The 19,921-nt window shown below is 45.6% G+C and overlaps 1 protein-coding gene across 5 annotated transcripts in view; it reads right to left on the bottom strand.

Moving 5' to 3' along the window:
* The window catches only part of BRD4 (bromodomain containing 4), a 1,024,368-nt gene that overhangs the window by 791,887 nt on the left and 212,560 nt on the right, over positions 1 to 19,921 (bottom strand). For all 5 annotated transcript variants that reach the window (XM_069231688.1, XM_069231690.1, XM_069231691.1 and 2 more), the window contains exon 4: positions 9,199 to 9,334. In XM_069231688.1, coding sequence (XP_069087789.1) covers positions 9,199 to 9,334 — 136 coding nt within the window. The remainder of the gene's footprint in view (positions 1 to 9,198; positions 9,335 to 19,921) is intronic.

Below are 19,921 nucleotides of genomic sequence, written 5' to 3'. Positions count from 1 at the left end.
CACCGTTGGGGGTTCAGAGCAACCCCAAAGTTACCACACCAGCAGCTCAGGGCCGGTCAGGTGCCCAAAACGCATAGGCTTCAATGGAGAAGGGGGTGCCCCGGTTCCAGTCTGCCAGCAGGTAAGTACCCGCGTCTTCGGAGGGCAGACCAGGGGGGTTTTGTAGGGCACCGGGGGGGGACACAAGTTAGCACAGAAAGTACACCCTCAGCAGCACGGGGGCGGCCGGGTGCAGTGTGCAAACACACGTCGGGTTTCCAATGGAAATCAATGGGAGACCAAGGGGTCTCTTCAGCGATGCAGGCAGGCAAGGGGGGGGGGGGGGGCTCCTCAGGGTAGCCACCACCTGGGCAAGGGAGAGGGCCTCCTGGGGGTCACTCCTGCACTGGAGTTCTGATCTTTCAGGTCCTGGGGGCTGCGGGTGCAGAGTCTTTACCAGGCGTCGGGATCTGGGAGTCAGGCAGTCGCGGTCAGGGGGAGCCTCGGGATTCCCTCTGCAGGCGTCGCTGTGGGGGCTCAGGGGGGGGGCAACTCTGGCTACTCACAGTCTCGTAGTCGCCGGGGAGTCCTCCCTGAAGTGTTGTTTCTCCAGAAGTCGAGCCGGGGGCGTCGGGTGCAGAGTAGCAAGTCTCACGCTTCCACCAGTTGTCTTGAAGTTGCTTCTTTGAAACAAAGTTGCAGTCTTGGGTGAACAGAGCCGCTGTCCTCGGGAGTTTCTTGGTCCTTCTAGAGCAGGGCAGTCCTCTGAGGATTCAGAGGTCGCTGGTCCTGGGGAAAGCGTCGCTGGAGCAGTGTCTTTAGAAGTGGGGAGACAGGCCGGTAGAGTAGGGCCAAAGCAGTTGGTGTCTCTGTCTTCTCTGCAGGGTTTTTCAGCTTAGCAGTCCTCTTCATCTTAGGTTGCAGGAATCTGAGTTCCTAGGGAGCCCTCAAATACTAAATTTAACGGCGTGTTTAGGTCTGGGGGGTTAGTAGCCAATGGCTACTAGCCCTGAGGGTGGGTACACCCTCTTTGTGCCTCCTCCCAAGGGGAGGGGGTCACAGTCCTAGCCCTATTGGGGGAATCCTCCGAGTCACCTCAGCTCAGGACACCTTAGGGGCTGTCCTGACTGGCCAGTGACTCCTCCTTGTTATTCTCATTATTTCCTCCGGCCTTGCCGCCAAAAGTGGGGCCGTGGCCGGAGGGGGCGGGCAACTCCACTAGCTGGAGTGCCCTGTGGTGCTGTAACAAAGGAGGTGTTACAGTTCCTGCAGCGGGAAGTGTGAAGCACCTCCACCCAGTACAGGCTTTGTTACTAGCCACAGAGTGACAAAGGCACTCTCCCCATGTGGCCAGCAACATGTCTCGAGTGTGGCAGGCTGCTAAAACCAGTCAGCCTACACGGGTAGTTGGTTAAGGTTTCAGGGGGCACCTCTAAGGTGCCCTCTGGGGTGTAGGTTACAATAAAACGTACACTGGCATCAGTGTGCATTTATTGTGCTGAGAAGTTTGATACCAAACTTCCCAGTTTTCAGTGTAGCCATTATGGTGCTGTGGAGTTCGTGTTTGACAGACTCCCAGACCATATACTCTTATGGCTACCCTGTACTTACAATGTCTAAGGTTTGGCTTAGACACTGTAGGGGCACAGTGCTAATGCACTGGTGCCCTCACCTATGGTATCGTGCACCCTGCCTTAGGGCCGTAAGGCCTGCTAGAGGGGTGACTTATCTATACTGCATAGGCAGTGTGAGGTTGGCATGGCACCCTGAGGGGAGTGCAATGTCGACTTACTCGTTTTGTCCTCACCAACACACAAGCTGACAAGCAGGGTGTCTGTGCTGAGTGAGGGGTCCCCAAGGTGGCATAAGATATGCTGCAGCCCTTAGAGACCTTCCCTGGCATCAGGGCCCTTGGTACCAGGGGTACCAGTTACAAGGGACTTACCTGGATGCCAGGGTGTGCCAATGGTGAAAACAAAATTACAGGTTAGGGAAAGAACACTGGTTAGCAGGCCTCAGCACACTTTCAAATCAAAACATAGCATCAGCAAAGGCAACAAGTCAGGGGGTAACCATGCCAAGGAGGCATTTCCTTACATATGTACTCCAGATTCCAATAAGGAAGCATCTGTCTTGATAGTCTGTCGTCATCTCCAGAAGTAAAGGTACAGCTCAAGCAGGTTGTTCATTTGATAGTAACAGGGGGAGGTCTAAATTGCCATTTCAAAGAGAGACAACCAATCTTCCACTTAGCCAGAATGCTGGCACCACCAATGACCCACATTCCTGTATGGGTCTCTTGTAAAGACTAGCACACTGAACTAAAAAAATAAACAACAAAACTCCGAAAAATAACATATTTCATGAGCAGCTGGATGTGGAGATCGTCATTTCCCAATGGAAGCTCTTGCTTTTTCAGTGTGCAAAAATGAAAAAGAAGCAATTTCGTAATGTAACTTGCCCGGTTAGAACTAAATTTCTTTGGAGAAATTTACGGCAAATGTGTGAAGATATATAAGTATCTATGTTGAGATTACTATCCACCCATCTTATTTGCCTTTTTTGAAGTTAGTTGGAGATGTGGCTCTCTATCGGACAGACAATGGGTGTGGAGGGCAGGTGTGTCACAGTTTACCTTCAGCCAGGGGCTCGTCTGCAGGTGCAGACGCTTGTAGACATCTTCTACAACTCTGCTTTCTTTATTATTAATTCTGCTTATACTGTGACCGTTGCGGCTTCTATAGGGGCCACTGAGGGGTTTCAACATGATAAAACAGTGTATTCTGCTGCTTTTGGTATCATTTTTTCTCCTCAAGGTGAACAGCGCTAAGGGTGAATAAAATGTAATTTTATCATCAGCTCAGGTTCAAAACAAGGAAGTTCCAGATAATGGTAAATTGAGACCATTTTGCTTTGAGCTTTATGTGTGGAAACCAAGTCGCAGCTCTAGAAGGCTGCAGTATAATGAGGAAGAGGCAACATACATGAGCATATCACACAAAGTATAGCAAGGCTTAAGCAACTAGTTCTTTGGTTGTTTATGGTGCAAGGCTCGGTCCTTCTAGGAAGATAACACAGTCCTCCTCCAAGGTCTGTGGTATGATTAATCAGTGGATGGGTCTTCATCCTAATAATTATGACAGGATGCGCATAACTAATATAATAAGGGAGCTCTTGAAATTATATGCAAGTATATGCATTAAATGTATAAGAAGATATTAAAACAAATGCCAATTTTTTTTTTCCCTTGGTTAATCCAACATGGTTAAAATTCAAGTTTTAATGGGCAAGGTAAATTGTCCCATCTTTAAAGTTTAAAGTTTCAGTCGACATATTTCACCATGCTGTTAACAGGCTGAGTGATGAGGCTTTTATCAGGATTCTAAGATTACTACATTACATACTGTGTCTCACTAATTAGTGATATCCCGACTTGGCAATCAACACAAAATAAACAAATAAGCATGCACAGATTCTCGCTCGTATCTTCTCAGAGACTTTCCTGTACAAATAGACACGGTCACACACATTAATTATACATACAAAATGATGAAAACAAATCTGGTATGTAGATACAATCAGTGATACACCGCAATCTTTGCTTAGATCTGTATTCAAGAGAGATGGTTGGGAATTATTGTCCTACCTTATGCGGTAGAGACAATATTCAGTTGCAGATTTCTTACCTTTGAATTCTCACCATGCATCAGACTGGATCCAGAAGATTTTCCATCAGCAGTGCCCCTGAGCGCCGTTAGGTGACATCGATCGTTTTGAATAGGTCATCGGCGTCATCCGTGCCGGATATGATATTGCAGTTCCTATATAGGTGCCACTCTGGGGCACTGATGTCACGACTTTTCACACCAGAAGCACAGAGCCATAAAGAAACTGACTACTGGTATGTCAAATCTAAGGCCCTAAAAGGGGAGTCCCTGTCCCTAGAAATCAGTATGTAGAGCAGGGAGGATGGGTCGATAGGAAAGGAATCTGCAACTAGATAGTGTCTCTACCAGATAAGGCGTTACCAGAGTTAAGTAACTTGTTCATCTAACAGAGACTTCTAGTTGCAGATTCCTTACCTTTGAATAAATACCCAAGAAATACCATCCCAAGATGTGAGTCTCTAAACCAAGTTCAGACTAGAATGTCCTCCAGGACCGAAAGGGCAAAGTGCCCATCCCTACGGATCGGACTGTTCAGGCAGTAGTGTTTGGTAAACATGTGCAGAGATGTCCAAGTTGCCATCTGACAGATGTCAAGGACTGGAACTCTGTGTGTTAATGCACTGGTCGCAGCTTTAGGTCAGGTAGAATGAGCGTGCAAACCCTCAGGGGGTTGCATTTTGGCCAGTGTGTAGCAGATCTTAATACAGAGTACAACCCATATGGAGATGGTTTGCTTCAGCACTTCCCGACCATCTTTTCGCACCCACATCACCAAAAAAAGAGTTGCTCATCCACCCAGAACTCCTTCGTACGATCAAGGTAGAATGCCAACATGCCTTTTGAGCCCAGGCGGTGGAGTCCCTAATCTTCCATAGAAGGATGTGGGCGTACAAAGAAACTAGGCAAGGTGATGGATTGACCTACATGCAAGGATGTAACCACTTTTGGCAGAAAGGAAGCCCCAGTGTGGAGCACCACTTGCCTAGTAAGTTAGAATGGTTTAGATGACAATGCCTGCAGCTCACTCACGCAGCAGGCAGATGTAATGTCCACGAGAAAGGCTGTTTTGAAAGTGAGAAGCCTGAGAGAACAACTGTATATAGGCTCGAAAGGAGCGCACATTAGAAAGGTCAAAACCAAATTCAGATCCCATTGGTGTATAATGAACAGAGATGGAGAAAGGAGATGTGCAAGACCTTTGAGAAACCTTGACCAGGCAACTTCAAAAAAGCAGAAATAGCAGACAATCTCTAGAAGTGCCCACAGTAGAGCCCTGCTGCACCAGGAAAAGGATTAACAGGTCCTCACAGACTTCGGAAGGAAGGTCAAAAGCTATCAACTGTTGCAGCTCAATTTCCACGAATGAAAGCAGAGAGTGAAACGGTTTGGGTGCAGAACCCTCCCCTGCTGCAACAGAAGATCCTCTGCTGTTCGAGCCAAGTCCAGAGGTGTAGAGTCCCTCCATTAAGGGTCCACGACTCTACCCCAACCTGTCTGTTGCAGTACCACATGGCAGTAGTGTTGTCTGTGACCAACTGCACAATCTTTTGCTTGATAGAGGGAAGAAATGCTTTCAATGCTAGCCAGATAAGGGCAGAGAACAGATGCCTCTGATCTCCACCTCTCCCAGATGGCCACCTGCCCCATCCTAGGATTGACGCATCTGTCACTACTGTCAGATCTGGTTGGTGCGGGAAGAAGGATCTGCCTCCAACCCAATAGCAGTTTGTGAACGATTACTGCAGATCTTTTGCCGTTCCCTCCAAGATCTGGACCTTGTAAGAGATATTCCCCTGATGCTGTGCCCACTGGAACTTCAGGTCCCACTGCAGAGCTCGCATATGTCATCTGGCATATGTCACCAGCAGGATGCAGGAGGCCATGAGGCCCAGCACCCTCAATCATTCTCCCTGAAATCCAGGAGAGACGCAGAAACATCTTAGCCTGAATATCCTTGATTTGCCACTCTGGAGGATAAGCCCGAAACTGCACTGTGTCCAGAACAGCTCCAGTGATAGGGAGCATCTGAGAGGGAGTCTGGTGTGACTTCGGCATGTTTATAGTGAACCCCTGAGAATGCAGGGTGTCTGCCGTAGTCTAGAGGTGGGAGACGACAGCCTGGGCCAAGCCCAGCTTCAACAGCCACTCATCAACTTAGAAAACTGAAACCCCTGATCTTTGCATATGAATCGCAACCACCACCATCACCTTGGTAAATACCAAAGGGGCACTGGTGAGGACAAATGGAAGCACGGTGAACTGAAAGTGCTCGCGGCCTACCATGAACCTCAGGTAATGTCTGCGGTCAGGCAGGAGGGGGATATCAAAATAATCATCCTGCAAGTCAAACGCTATTATCTAGTCTCAAGTGTCCAGGGCAAACAGAACCTGAGCCAAAGTGAGTATCTTAAACGTCTCCTTCTAGAGGAACAGATTGATTGACCGAAGGTCTAGAATACGGCGCAGACCCTTGTCATTTTTTGGGACCAGAAAGTAGCAGGAAAAACGTCCACAACCTACTTCCAGCACAGGGACTTTCTTTATGGCTCCCTTGACCGAGAGAGCAATAACTTCTTCACGGAGAAGAGACAAATTATCCTCAGTCATCCAATCACAGTGTGCTGGCATGGATGGAGGGGTAGCCTTGAAGGGAAGGGAGTAGCCCCTTCCGACTATCTACAAAACTCACCTGTCTGAATTGATGAACTGCCAGAGGTGCGGGCGATGCCAAATCCTGCCCCAACTGGCATATGGTGGGGGAGATTCAGACTAGGAGGGTTTAGAGGCTGCTGCGAAAGGGAATGAGGGTGGGATGGGAAGAAGGGGAGGAGGGAGGGGGGTGTTGGCTGTCCCGACCACTGAGCACCTGATCCACAACGTCAGTGGATCTCACGCCCCTGGCCACGCAGAGGTTAGGCAGCATGCACAGCACGGTGGCTGCCCAGGAATGGACGCAGTAGGAGGCCCCTTCCATAGCCACGAAAGGGGCGAAAGCCAGATGGAGGGAGGTGGGCCTTGCCATGAAGCCCAAGGACCTGACAAGAGCCCGAGAATCCTTGAAGTGCTCAAACGCAGGGTCTGCTTTGTCCCTAGAGAGGCGAGTACCATCAAAGGGTATGTCCATCAAGGAAGTTTGGACATCTCCTGAAAAGTCAGACATTCTCAGCCAGGCATGGAGCCTCAGGGCCACTGTCAATGAAGCTGCTCTGCCCAGCAAGTTTGTTGTGCTCAGTCTGCATCAGATTGTAGACTTCGCTGCGTCTCTCCCATCGGCAACAGCCTGAGTATAGCCTGTGCCTCCACTGCGATCAGTGGCAGCACATGCACAACCATGTCCCACAGTGTGTGGGAATAATGGGCCCAAAAGGCATGAGATGTTCAGACCGCAATGCAAGGCTGGCAGAAGAAAACATCTTGCCAACTGAGTCCAACCTTTTGGATTCCATATGGAGTAGAAGGGAACGTGCCCTGGGAGGTCGAGGCTTGGACCACCAAGATCTCAAGGGTGAGGTGTCCCCCCAGTGGTGTGCAATGGCAGCAGGCAATTGTCCTGTGTACAGGAGCCCTCCTGCCGGGTTTGGACCAAGTCTCAGTAGAATGTCTGTGAGGACCTCATTAAACTGGAGTAGCGGTTTGAGATGGAAGTTCCCAGTTGTAGCACCTCTGTCAAGAGATTAGTCTTGAAGGCCACCTAAGGAAATTAAATTTCCAGGACCTCAGCCACTCTTCTCACCACCATAGCATAAGGCACTCCCTCCTCCGTAGCCACAGTAGGGGGAGAAAGCATGCCAGTATCTGGAGAAGTATCTAGTCCCTGGCCTCACCCAAGTCTCCATATCAGTCCATAGCTTCATGGGCTGGTATTCAAAAAGGTCCAGCACCCCTCCCATTCATCCCTGAGGCCTAACCCATTATAAAAGGCCTGAGGATCCGATCTAGGAGGCAAGGCTCCTGCCGGCATCTGAGTCGGCGTCGCACAACTCCCATCTGACCCTGTGTCAGAGTCGAGAATTACAACAGGGATGGCGCCGCTGCCGGCGCAGACATCACAAGGAACATTGTGGAAGGTCAGGGTGGTACGACCGGTGCCGGTGCAAATCCAGGACCAGATCCTTGGGTGCTCCTCAGCGCCAAGGCTGAAATCGCCAGCACGGAACCCAAAGCTGAACAGGACCCAAAGGCGCTCCAGCTCTGTCAGGCTTCCAGTAAATGAGGTGCATGACCCCGTAAAACTATGAGTTGGGTAAGGGGTCCCGCCGACTCCCAGAAACTCGGGGATGTGCGGAGTCGGCCTAGGCTCCTCAGAACAAGGCCTAGAATGTAGACGCTCCCTCGTCTCAGCTGACGGACGAGAAGTCAAAGAACACTACGACTTCTTATGCCTCGACTCACCTGATAGCCTAAGGACTTGGAGTGTGATAACGACGATGTAGAACTCCGCGATCAATCACTGGACCTTCCTCTCGACTGAGATCTCAACTTGCGGAGTCGCATTTCGTGCCACTATCAGCTTCACGGACTGCTTCCTCCAAGCCTTTGGATGCAAGACCAACACAGAGCACAACTTCCGTGTTGTTATTGTACTCCAGGGCACCAAAGACACACGAGGTGCGGAGCAGTCACAGACTTTGCCCGATTAAATAATTCACAGGGCTTGAAAAGCTCATCTTTCTGGAGGACATCTTCGACGCACAAGGAGTAAAACACACGATAAATGAACAACAAAGTTAAAAAAAAAAAATTAAAAAAAGACAGTCAGAAAGTGACTGAGGGGTTTGGGAAGACCAGGTATCCCACCAGTGTCGGGGGAGGAAGAGGCCTGCAAAAAAAGCAGACAAAGATTCTTTAACAGAAAGGGTTCAAATCGCTAGAATGAGGGTGCCCACAGATCAAAGTTTTACTGTAAGTGAAGGTTAGTTAACACAGGGAAGGTAAATAGGGGAGTTGACATTGTGTGGAACCGCTGCATTCATGTGAAGAAAGTGCGCGCTCTCACTCAATGGTTTCATTCTTTCTGTACAGACTAAAGTTCTCGTAAGTTGAAATCTAGTCTACATCTAACACAAGTTAACCCATGCATGAATAACCTTTGAGTGACCATAAAATTAACAAAAATAAACAATTAGAAAGTTTCTTTAAAGTTTAAAAGCCCCAAGTCTGATTCCATCACTTGGTGATCGTATCTGTGGTCCCAACACACCCTATATGTACCAGAGAAGCAACTAAGGAGAATTCTGAAGTTGATATAACCTCAAATGAACTTAGGACTCGTGGTATATAAATGAGCCAAGATATTACCATAATTTTTAAGTTCAATAAGTATGTGAACATTAAAAGGGCAACTTGTATGAACATCTAGCTACCAATGGGAACAAAACAACAGTCAAGGGGTAGAGACAGAAGCAGTAAGTCCATACCAGACTTTTTACACCTCTGGTGGTCTGTAATTTAATGGCCTAGATGAAGAGCAAAACATTCAGATCCAAGAGTGTCACTTTACATGTTACTGGTTGCCTTTACTCTATAACCTGAAGAGAAATTAGCAAGCTACCTGGGTCTTTCCTCCCACGTCCTCTTCCTTTTGTCTGGACTATCACAATTTCAGTCTCCTCCTGAGGCATTTCGGAGATCTTCTGCAGGAACAGTTTCTCAAGAGCTTCAGCCATTAAGACAATGTCATCCCCAGGCTGCATAAAAAATAAATGACAGGCACCACAAAAAAAACATTAATCTATGGTTGACTTGCAATTACTGTGCTTGCTTAAGACTCCACCACAATCTCTGCAGTGATTCATCAATTCTAGAACTGCCCAATAAAATTCACATACATATACATATCTACTGAAGGAAAAAACAAAGGTTACAGGGACGTTATAGTTAGGAACTAGAAATTTTTAAAAACATAGAAATTCACTTAAGAAAATAACAAAAAGGTTTGAGGGATGTTATACTTAGGTTCTGAACTTACTCGTAGAAAACAATAGAAATTCAGCAGCTTGAGAGTTATTTCAAGTAACTATAACTCCACCCTAGGGTAAATGTAAACCGCACCCTCGCCATACAGTTTTATATTCAATAATCTGGAGTAATTAAGGGTAATCAGCAGTGCATGGCGAAGTCGCGCACATACATAGTACTGAGTGACTCTAATGTGCTGAAGCCTCAAACAACAGAATGTATTATTCATTTGGGTAAAGAATATCAACACACCATGCTGACTAATGTCATTCTAATGTAATGAAATGAAATGTGATGTGTTCACGTTTTTAAAGAAGTGTAGCTACTTGTCTCAGTATTCACCAAGGAGTCCCTCTAGTTTCTTTTGGGAGACCCTCACCTGCTATTTTCTACCACAAGTATATTATTTCTCTGGTGTACTCATAGCTAATAGCACCGTCATGAGGCCTCCTCCTCCACCTAACTCAGCGGATTATTTTCTACACAAGTCCAGTAAACTATTAGGAATCCATGAACAAAAGTTCTATTAAAAAAAGTGCAGTGAGAGTGAGAAAGTGATCTAAAAATACCTCTATCACTCAGCTACAATCCAACTTTACCATGGCTGGGATACGGTATGTTTAAAAACCAATATAATTTGATAGGAACGAATAACATGTCCTTCGCATATATCAGGTCAGGTTGACATATTTCAGCCCACTCTTGCCCAAAAGGGTCATGGGCTTTCATCAGGACCAAAGAATCTACAGATCCCCAGGTGCCCAGATAAGGGTACTTCTCAATCTACTGCAACCCCATGGGACAAGTGGTTACACTCCTGTTGATATTAAAAGATTGTTGGTTGGGAAGCTGAGTGGTAACCTGATATTTATACCTCTCCTGTTTGATTCTGGTGCATATACACACACAAATTTGTTTTCTTTAAATTTCTCAAAAAAGTTAATGGACTTACACAAAATAACAAAACAGTATCTTTCTGGACCAAGAGCTACCTTTCTGCCAAATTTGGTGTGATTCCGTCCAGTGGTTTCAGCACTATCGTTGTTCAAAATACCTATGGAAAAATAAATAAGAGGAAAATGCGTTTTGGGACCACACACACCCTCCGCAACTAGGTCCTAACTACCTAGCAGTGGAAGTGTGTGTGTACATATATATCTGGAAAATGTCACTTACCTAGTGTACATCTGTCCGTGGCATGAGACGCTGCAGATTCACATGCTGTGCATTATCCTGCCATCTAGTGTTGGGCTCGGAGTGTTACAAGTTGTTTTTCTTTGAAGAAGTCTTTTCGAGTCACGAGACCGAGGGACTCCTCCCTTTCGGCTCCATTGTGCATGGGCGTCGACTCCATCTTAGATTGTTTTCCCCGCAGAGGGTGAGGTAGGAGTTGTGAATATACTAGATGTGCCCATGCAATGGAGTAAGTATGTATGTACATAATGTGTATTAAAAAATTATTTATTTACAAATTTTCAATTTTCATTCAACTTATAACGGCTACAGGCTCCCGGGGAGGTGGGAGGGTGCATGTGAATCAGCAGCGTCTCATGCCACGAACAGATGTACACTGGGTAAGTGACATTTTCCGTTCGATGGCATGTGTAGCTGCAGATACACATGCTGTGCATAGACTAATAAGCAGTAATCTCCCCAAAAGCGGTGGTTTAGCCTGTAGGAGTTGAAGTTGTCTGAAATAATGTTCGTAATACAGTCTGTCCATTGTGGCGCCTTTGTTCCTAGTGGAATGCGCTTTAATAGGTATATCTCTTTTTGCTTTAACATAGCAAGTCTGAATACATTTTACTATCCATCTGGCAATGCCTTGTTTGGATACAGGATTTCCTGCATGAGGTTTTTGGAAGGCAACAAACAATTGTTTTGTTTTGCGAAACTGTTTTGTTCTGTCAATGTAATACATTAGTGCTCTTTTTATGTCTAATGTATGTAAGGCTCTTTCGGCTACTGAGTCTGGTTGTGGAAAGAAGACTGGTAATTCCACTGTTTGGTTTAGGTGGAATGGGGATATAACTTTCGGTAAGAATTTGGGATTTGTACGGAGAACCACTTTATGTTTATGTATTTGTATAAAGGGTTCTTGTATAGTGAATGCTTGTATCTCACTTACTCTTCTAAGAGATGTGATAGCTATTAGGAAGGCTACCTTCCAAGTTAAGTATTGCATTTCACAAGAGTGCATGGGTTCAAATGGTGGTCCCATGAGTCGTGTTAATACAATGTTAAGGTTCCACGAAGGTACTGGTGGTGTTCTCGGGGTATGATTCTCTTTAATTCCTCCATAAATTCTTTGATAACTGGGATTCTAAAAAGCGATGTAGAATGTGTAATCTGCAGATATTGCTGTGAGATGTATTTTAATAGAAGATAATGCTAGTTTAGACTTTTGTAAGTGTAATAAGTAACTTACAATGTTCTTTGCGGAAGCATGGAGTGGTTGAATTTGATTATTGTGGCAGTAGTAAACAAATATTTTCCATTTGTTTGCATAACAATGTCTTGTAGTAGGTTTCCTAGCTTGTTTAATGACCTCCATACATTCTAAGTGTCCAAAGTCTAAGACTTCAGGAGCCAGATTGCTAGATTGAGCGATGCTGGATTCGGGTGTCTGATCCGTTGTTTGTGTTGAGTTAACAGATCTGGCCTGTTTGGTAATTTGACGTGAGGTACTACTGATAAGTCCAGCAGTGCTGTGTACCACGGTTGGCGAGCCCAGGTTGGTGCTATGAGTATTAGTTTGAGTCTGTTTTGACTCAGTTTGTTTACCAGATAAGGAATGAGTGGGAGAGGAGGAAAAGCGTAAGCAAATATCCCTGACCAACTGATCCATAACGCAATGCCCTTGGACAGAGGGTGTGGGTACCTGGACGCGAAGTTTTGGCATTTTGTGTTTTCTTTTGTTGCGAATAGGTCTATTTTTGGTGTTCCCCAGCGTCGAAAGTAATCTTGTAGGATCTGGGGATGAATTTCCCATTCGTGTGTTTGTTGGTGATCTCGACTGAGATTGTCGGCTAACTGGTTTTGAATGCCTGGGATGTATTGTGCTATTAGGCGAATGTGATTGTGAATCGCCCAATGCCAATTTTTTTGTGCTAAGAGACACAGTTGTGACGAGTGTGTCCCTCCTTGTTTGTTGAGGTAATACATTGTTGTCATGTTGTCTGTTTTGACAAGAATGTGCTTGTGGGCTATCAGTGGTTGAAATGCTTTCAATGCTAGAAACACTGCTAACAGTTCTAACTGATTTATGTGCAGTTGTTTTTGTTAAATGTCCCATTGTCCCTGTATACTGTGCTGGTTGAGGTGTGCTCCCCACCCCATCCTGGAAGCATGTGTTGTGATCACGTATTGAGGCACTGGGTCTTGGAATGGCCGCCCTTGTTTTAAATTTATAGGGTTCCACCATTGAAGCGAGAAGTGTGTCTGGCGGTTTATTAACACTAGATCTTGAAGTTGACCCTGTGCTTGTGTCCACTGTTTTGCTAGGCACTGTTGTAAGGGCCGCATGTGTAGTCTTGCGTTTGGGACAATGGCTATGCATGAAGAGATCATGCCTAGAAGTTTCATTACAAACTTCACCTGGTAGAGTTGGTTTGGTTGCATGTTTAATGCTATATTTTGTAAAGCTTGTATCCTTTGCAGACTTGGAGTGGCAATCGCCTTTTGTGTGTTGAGTGTTGCTCCAAAGTATTGTTGTATCTGGGATGGTTGCAGATGTGATTTTTGGTAATTTATAGAAAACCCTAGTTTGTGTAAAGTTTCAATAACGTTTTGCGTGTGAAGAAGACACTGTTGCGGAGTTCTGGTTTTTATTAACCAATCGTCTAAGTATGGGAATACGTGCATGTGCTGTCTCCTTATATGAGCGGCTACTACTGCAAGGCATTTTGTGAATACCCTTGGGGCTGTTATCCCGAACGTTAACACCTTGAATTGGCAATGCACGCCCTGGATTACAAACCTTAAGTATTTCCTGTGAGAAGGATGTATGGGTATGTGGAAATATGCATCCTTGAGATCTAACGTTGACATGTAGTCCTGTTTTTTGAGCAAGGAAATCACGTCTTGAAGTGTTACCATGTGGAAGTGATCTGATTTGATGTAGAGATTCAGCGTTCTGAGGTCTAATATGGGTCTCAACGTTTTGTCTTTCTTTGGAATTAGGAAATATAGGGAGTAGACACCTGTTTTTGATGGTTGGGTACTAGTTCTATTGCTTGTTTTTGTAACCATGCTTGGACTTCTAGCTGTAACAGGTCTAAGTGTTGTTTGGACATATTGTGTGCTCTTGGGGGCACATCAGGTGGGAAATTTATGAATTCTATGCAATAACCATGTGGGATAATGGCTAGGACCCATGCGTCCGTAGTTATGTTTGTCCAGTTTTTGTAGAATGCAGTAAGTCTCCCCCACACTGGTGTTAAGTGTTGGGGGTTTGTGACATTGAAGTCACTGTTTGGCTGGAGTTGTTTTAGGGCTTTGGAATTTTCCCCTTGCTCTTGGGAATTGACCACCCCTGTAAGAGCCTCGAAACCCTCCTCTCTGGTACTGTCCCTGATAGGTGGGTCTGGTTTGTGAGGTGGAAGGCTCTGGGGTTTGGGTACGAAACCCCCCTCTAAACTGTGGCCTTCTAAAAGTGCCTCTGCTTTGTGGGGAGTAGAGCGCGCCCATGGCTTTGGCCGTGTCTGTGTCCTTCTTTAGTTTCTCAATTGCCGGTGTCCACCTCCGGCCCAAACAATTGTTCATGGTTAAAAGGAATATTTAACACAGCTTGCTGGATTTCTGGTTTAAAACCTGAGCTCTGTAACCATGCATGCCTGCGAATGGTTACCGCAGTGTTCACTGTCCGTGCTGCTGTCTCTGCAGAGTCCAGTGCAGACCTTATCTGGTTGTTTGAAATTGCTTGTCCTTTTTCAACAACCTGTTGGGCACGTTTCTGGTGTTCCTTGGGCAAGTGCTGTATTATATGTTGCATCTCGTCCCAGTGTGCCCTGTCGTAGCGAGCCAGTAGATCTTGCGAGTTGGCAATTCGCCATTGATTGGCTGCTTGTGCTGCCACCCGTTTGCCTGCAGCATCGAACTTCCGACTTTCCTTGTCAGGCGGTGGTGCGTCTCCTGATGATTGGGAGTTTGCCCTCTTCCTTGCTGCTCCCACGACCACCGAATCTGGTGTCAGTTGCTGTGTTATAAACACAGGGTCTGTTAGGGGAGGTTTGTATTTTTTCGCCACCCTAGGCGTGATAGCTCTGCCTTTCACTGGGTCCTGGAAGACTTGTTTTGCGTGCTTGAGCATGCCTGGGAGCATTGGCAGACTTTGGTAGGAACTGTGGGTGGATGCCAAGGTGTTAAATAGGAAGTCATCCTCTATTGGCTCTGAATGCATTGCTACATTGTGGAATGTAGCTGCTCTTCATAACACCTGCGTGTATGCAGTGCTGTCCTCTGGAGGTAACAGCCTTGCCGGGTAACAATCTGGACTGTTGTCGGAGACCGGTGCATCACACAAGTCCCATGCATCCAGGTCATCCTGCGTCATCCCCATATGTGTTTGGTGACTGCATTGGGGGTGTTACTGGGGACAGCTGTGGCGAATGAAGTGGAGAAGGCTGTGGCGAAAACCTTGGCGGTGGTGTTTTGTCTTTAGCCACCTTTGCCTGTGGCTGCATTTCTGACCCTTGAAATGCCAGCTTTCTTTTAATTGGAGGAAGAGTTTGAATTTTGCCAGTCTCTTTCTGGATGTGCAGCCTCCTTTGAGTATGGTCTGGTTCCCCCATACTTATTTCCTGCTCAAATCTATGTTGTTGCATTTGGCTGGAAAGTCCATGCTCTTCTGTGTAAGTGCCTACTTTCGGCTCCGAGGCTGCCTTTTTCGGTACCGAAGGTTTGGAAACAGTCTTTTCGGTTCCGAAACAACTTTCTTTACTTTGGGTGTGTCGAACTCTCGGTGACGAGATCGTTCGGATCCGGAATCTCGACCGGAGTCAGATGTTTTCGGCAGTTGTGAGGCCGATGGTTGGTCACTGTGTTTTCGATGGGTAAAGCCATGGCCTGTTGGTGGTGGCATCCCCTTGGCCTTTATGATCTTGGAGTGAGTCTTCGACGGGGCAGTTTTACTCACAGTTTTCTGAGTTGTCGTCGGTAGCTCACTTTCGGAGTCGTCCGAGTCCGTCCCTTGTATGGAGATTCTTTCCTCCTCCTCAACGTCGATCTGTTCTGTCGGTGTCGACGCCATTTGCAGTCTTCTGGCTCTTCGATCGCGTAGGGTCTTTTTCGATCAAAATGCCCGGCAGGCCTCGCAGGTATCCTCCCTGTGTTCCGGTGATAGACAAAGGTTACAGACCAAGTGTTGGTTTGTATAAGGATACTTCGCGTGGCAATTCGGGCAGAAGCGGAAGGGGGTCCGGTCCATTAGATTTGTCGATGGATGCGGTCGGGCCGACCAGGCCCTGCTGAAGAGCGAAAGCCTTGAAGGGCCGCCGGAGCGCTTCTTCTATCGGTGTCGATATCCTAACACTAAACTGGTACCGAGCGCGAACAATACCGTATACCAATAATTTTCGATAATTAGCTAACTTTCCCGATTCGAAATACGGAGCGAAAAGGAACACGTCCGAACCCGATGGCGGAAAGAAAACAATCTAAGATGGAGTCGACGCCCATGCGCAATGGAGCCGAAAGGGAGGAGTCCCTCGGTCTCGTGACTCGAAAAGACTTCTTTGAAGAAAAACAACTTGTAACACTCCGAGCCCAACACTAGATGGCAGGATAATGTACAGCATGTGTATCTGCAGCTACACATGCCATCGAACATATATATATATATATATATGGAAAATGTCACTTACCCAGTGTACAGCTTTTCTTGGCATGTAGTGCTGCAGATTCACATGCTGAGCATATTCCGCCATCTAGTGTTGGGATCAGAGTGGTACAAGTTGTTTTTCTTCGAAGAAGCTTTTTCAAGTCACAAGATCAAGTGACTCCTCTCAGTGATATTGCGCATTGGCATCGAGTCCCTTGTTAAGATTGTCTTCCCGCAGGAGGGTGAAGTAAGGAGTGAAGAATTGTTTATGTACATAGTTTAAAGTAAAGATGATGTCCATAAAATGTATATACATATCTACATATTAATAAAGTACTACAACGGACACAGGATTCTGGAGAGGAGGGAGCATGTGAATCTGCTGCACTACATTCCACAAACAGATGTACACTGGTTAAGTGACATTTTCGATTTGATGGCATGTGTAGCTGAAGATTCACAAGCTTTGCGTATACTGAAAAGCAGTCCCCTCCCAAAATAAGTGGTGGCTGGCCTACAGGAGTTGGAGCAGTTTGAAATAGTGTTTTAAGCACTGCTTGACCAACATTTGCTTGTTGGCGCGATAACACAGCCACACAGTAGTGTTTAGTAAATGTGTGCAGTGTGGAACGTGTGGCTGCCTTGCATATGTCTGCCATTGGTATATTTCCTAAGAATGCCATCGAAGATCCTTTCTTTCTAGTAGAATGTGCTTTAAGAGTTACTAATAGTTGTCTTTTAGCTTTAAGATAGCAAGTTTGAATAAACTTTACTATCCATCTGGTGAATCCTTGTTTGGAAATCGGATTACCCTTATGAGGCTATTGGAAAGCCACAAAAAATTGTCTGGATTTTCTAAAGTCTTTCGCTCCGTCTATATAATACATGAGAACTCCTGAGATCAAGAGTGTGGAGAGCTCTTTCAGCAATTGAATCTGGCTGTGGAAAGAAGACTGGCAATTTCACGGACTGATTAATGTGAAATGGTTAAACCACTTGGGTAAAAAGTTTGGATATGGTTTAAGTACTATTTTGTGTTTGTGTACTTGGAAGAAAGGTTCTTCTAAAGTGAATGCTTGATTTTCACTTACTCTTCTTAAGGAAGTAATTGCTACTAGGAAAGCAACTATTCACGAGAGAAATTGAAGAGCACAGAAATGCATGGGCTCAAATGATGGACGCATAAGTCTTGTGAGCACAATGTTAAGATTCCAATCAGGAACTGGTGCAGGAGTAGGTGGAATAACTCTTAAGATCTTCCATAAAAGCTTTTATAACAGGAATTCTAAACAGAGAGGTATGCTGTCTGTTTTGGAGGTAGGCTGATATTCCTGATAAATGAATTTTAAAGATGAATATGCAGGATTTCCTTTCTGTAAATGAAGTAAATAACAGACAATATCCTGTAGAGATACTTCATGTGAATCAATGTTTTGAGGTAGGCAGTATTAAACAAAAGGTTTCCATTTATTCGCGTAGCACTGCCTGGTTGTACGTTTACATCCTTCTTTTAGAATGTCCATATAATCTGGCTGTAGATATACAAACTATATGACTCAGGAGCCAAATCGCCAGGTTGAGCATGCTGGGATTGGCATGCCTGATTTGTCCTTTGTTTTGAGTCAATAGGTCTGGTCTGCTTGAAAGCTTGTGATGTGGTACTACAGACAGAGCCAACAGTGTTGTGTACCAGTGTGGACGTGCCCACGTATGAGCTACGAGTATCAAAGTGAGGGAGGTGTGACCTATCTTGTTGACCAGAAATGGAAGTACTAGGAGAGGGGAAAAACTGTAAGCAAATACCCCTGACCAATTGATCCATAGAGCATTGCCCTTGGATCAAGGGTGTGGAAACCTGCACGCGAAGTTTGGGCATTTTGAGTTTTAGCTTGTGGCGAAAAGGTCTATGTTTGGTGTTCCCCACATGTGAAGTATTGTTGAATTACTTGTGGTTGAATCTCCCATTTGTGTATTTGTTTCTGAATCCTGCTTAAGAGGTCGCTAGTTGGTTGTGTATCCCTGGGATATACTTTCCCTGTAGTTGAATGCGACTGTGAATTGCCCATTTCCAAATTGTCTGTACTAAAAGGGACAATTGGGATGAGTGTGTATTGTGTGTGCTGTTGACAGGTTTGAATGGTGCTGGCTTTTATGAACTGGTCGTCCAGATAGGGAAAGACAAGTATATATTGTCTTCGGAGGTACTGTTACTCCAAAGGGTAGGACTTTAAACTGGTAATGTTTGTCTGCTATCACAAATCTTAGATATTTGCGATGTGCTGGATGTATGGGGATGTGGAAGTAAGCATCTTTTAGATGTAATGCTGTAATGTAGTCCTGTTTGTGTAGGAGGGGAATGACATACTTAAGAGTGACCACGTGGAAGTGTTCTGAGAGGATGTACTGATTGAGAGGTCTGAGATCCAGAATTGGTATGAGAGTACCATTTTTTTTGGTATAAGGAAGTATACAGAATATACTCCTTTTCCCTGTTGCGCTATAGGTACCACTTCTATTGCATCTTTGGGTAGAAGTGTTGTACTTCTTGTTTTAATAGAATGAGATGTCCCTGAGTTAGTTTATATGAACAACGTGGAATGTTCGATGGAATGGAAGTGAGCTCTAGAGAGTAACCACGTTGGATAATTGACAGAACCCACTGATCTGTAGTGATGCTTTGCCATTGTGGATGGAAATTTACCAGTCTTCCCCTCACAGGAGATATGTGCTCTGTGGGGGTGGTGAGAAAGTCACTGTTAGTTTGATTGTGAGGAACTCTAGATGTGGAGGGTTTATCTCTTCCTCTAGTGTTGGATCCTGTGTAGGAGCCTCTAAATGATCCTCTACTGTAGAGTTGTGAGGATTGTTTTTGATGGGTGGTTATTTCCATAGCCCATGGTTTGAAACCCCCTCTAAATTGTGGTGTACGAAAAATACCACTGGTGGGTATGGTATATAAAGCCCCCATTGCCCTGGCTGTTTCTGAATCTTTTTTAAGTTTGTCTATTACTGTATCTACCTCAGGGCCAAATAAATGCTGCTTATCAAAGGGCATAAATCCACCTGTTGTATCTCAGGTTTGGAACCTGAAGATCTTAACCAGGTGTGTCTCCCAATAACCACACTGGTGTTAACTGATCTAGCCTGCTGTATCAGCTGCATTCGTAGCAAATCTAATAGCATTGTTGGCTAATGCTTTCCCTTCATTAACTACATGATGTCCTCTTTTTTGGTGTTCTGTAGGGAAGTATTGTAAGAGCTCCTCCATTTCGTTCCAGCGCGCTCTGTCGCATCCAGCCAAAAGAGCTTGTGAATTGGCTATCCCCCAGTGATTTGCAGCTTGTGAGGCTACCCTTTTCCCAGCTGCATCATTTTTCCTGCTTTCTTTATCCAGAGGAGCGGCATCTCCTGTGGACCGACTGTTAACCCTTTTTCTAGCTGCACCAACTGCAATGGAATCAGGAGGTAGTTGAGTTCTCATAAACACAGGGCCTGA

This window comes from Pleurodeles waltl, chromosome 4_2 (genome assembly GCF_031143425.1).
Source record: "Pleurodeles waltl isolate 20211129_DDA chromosome 4_2, aPleWal1.hap1.20221129, whole genome shotgun sequence".
NCBI lineage: Eukaryota > Metazoa > Chordata > Amphibia > Caudata > Salamandridae > Pleurodeles > Pleurodeles waltl.
Note: the sequence above shows the minus strand (reverse complement) of the source record. Positions and strands in the feature narration are given on the sequence as shown.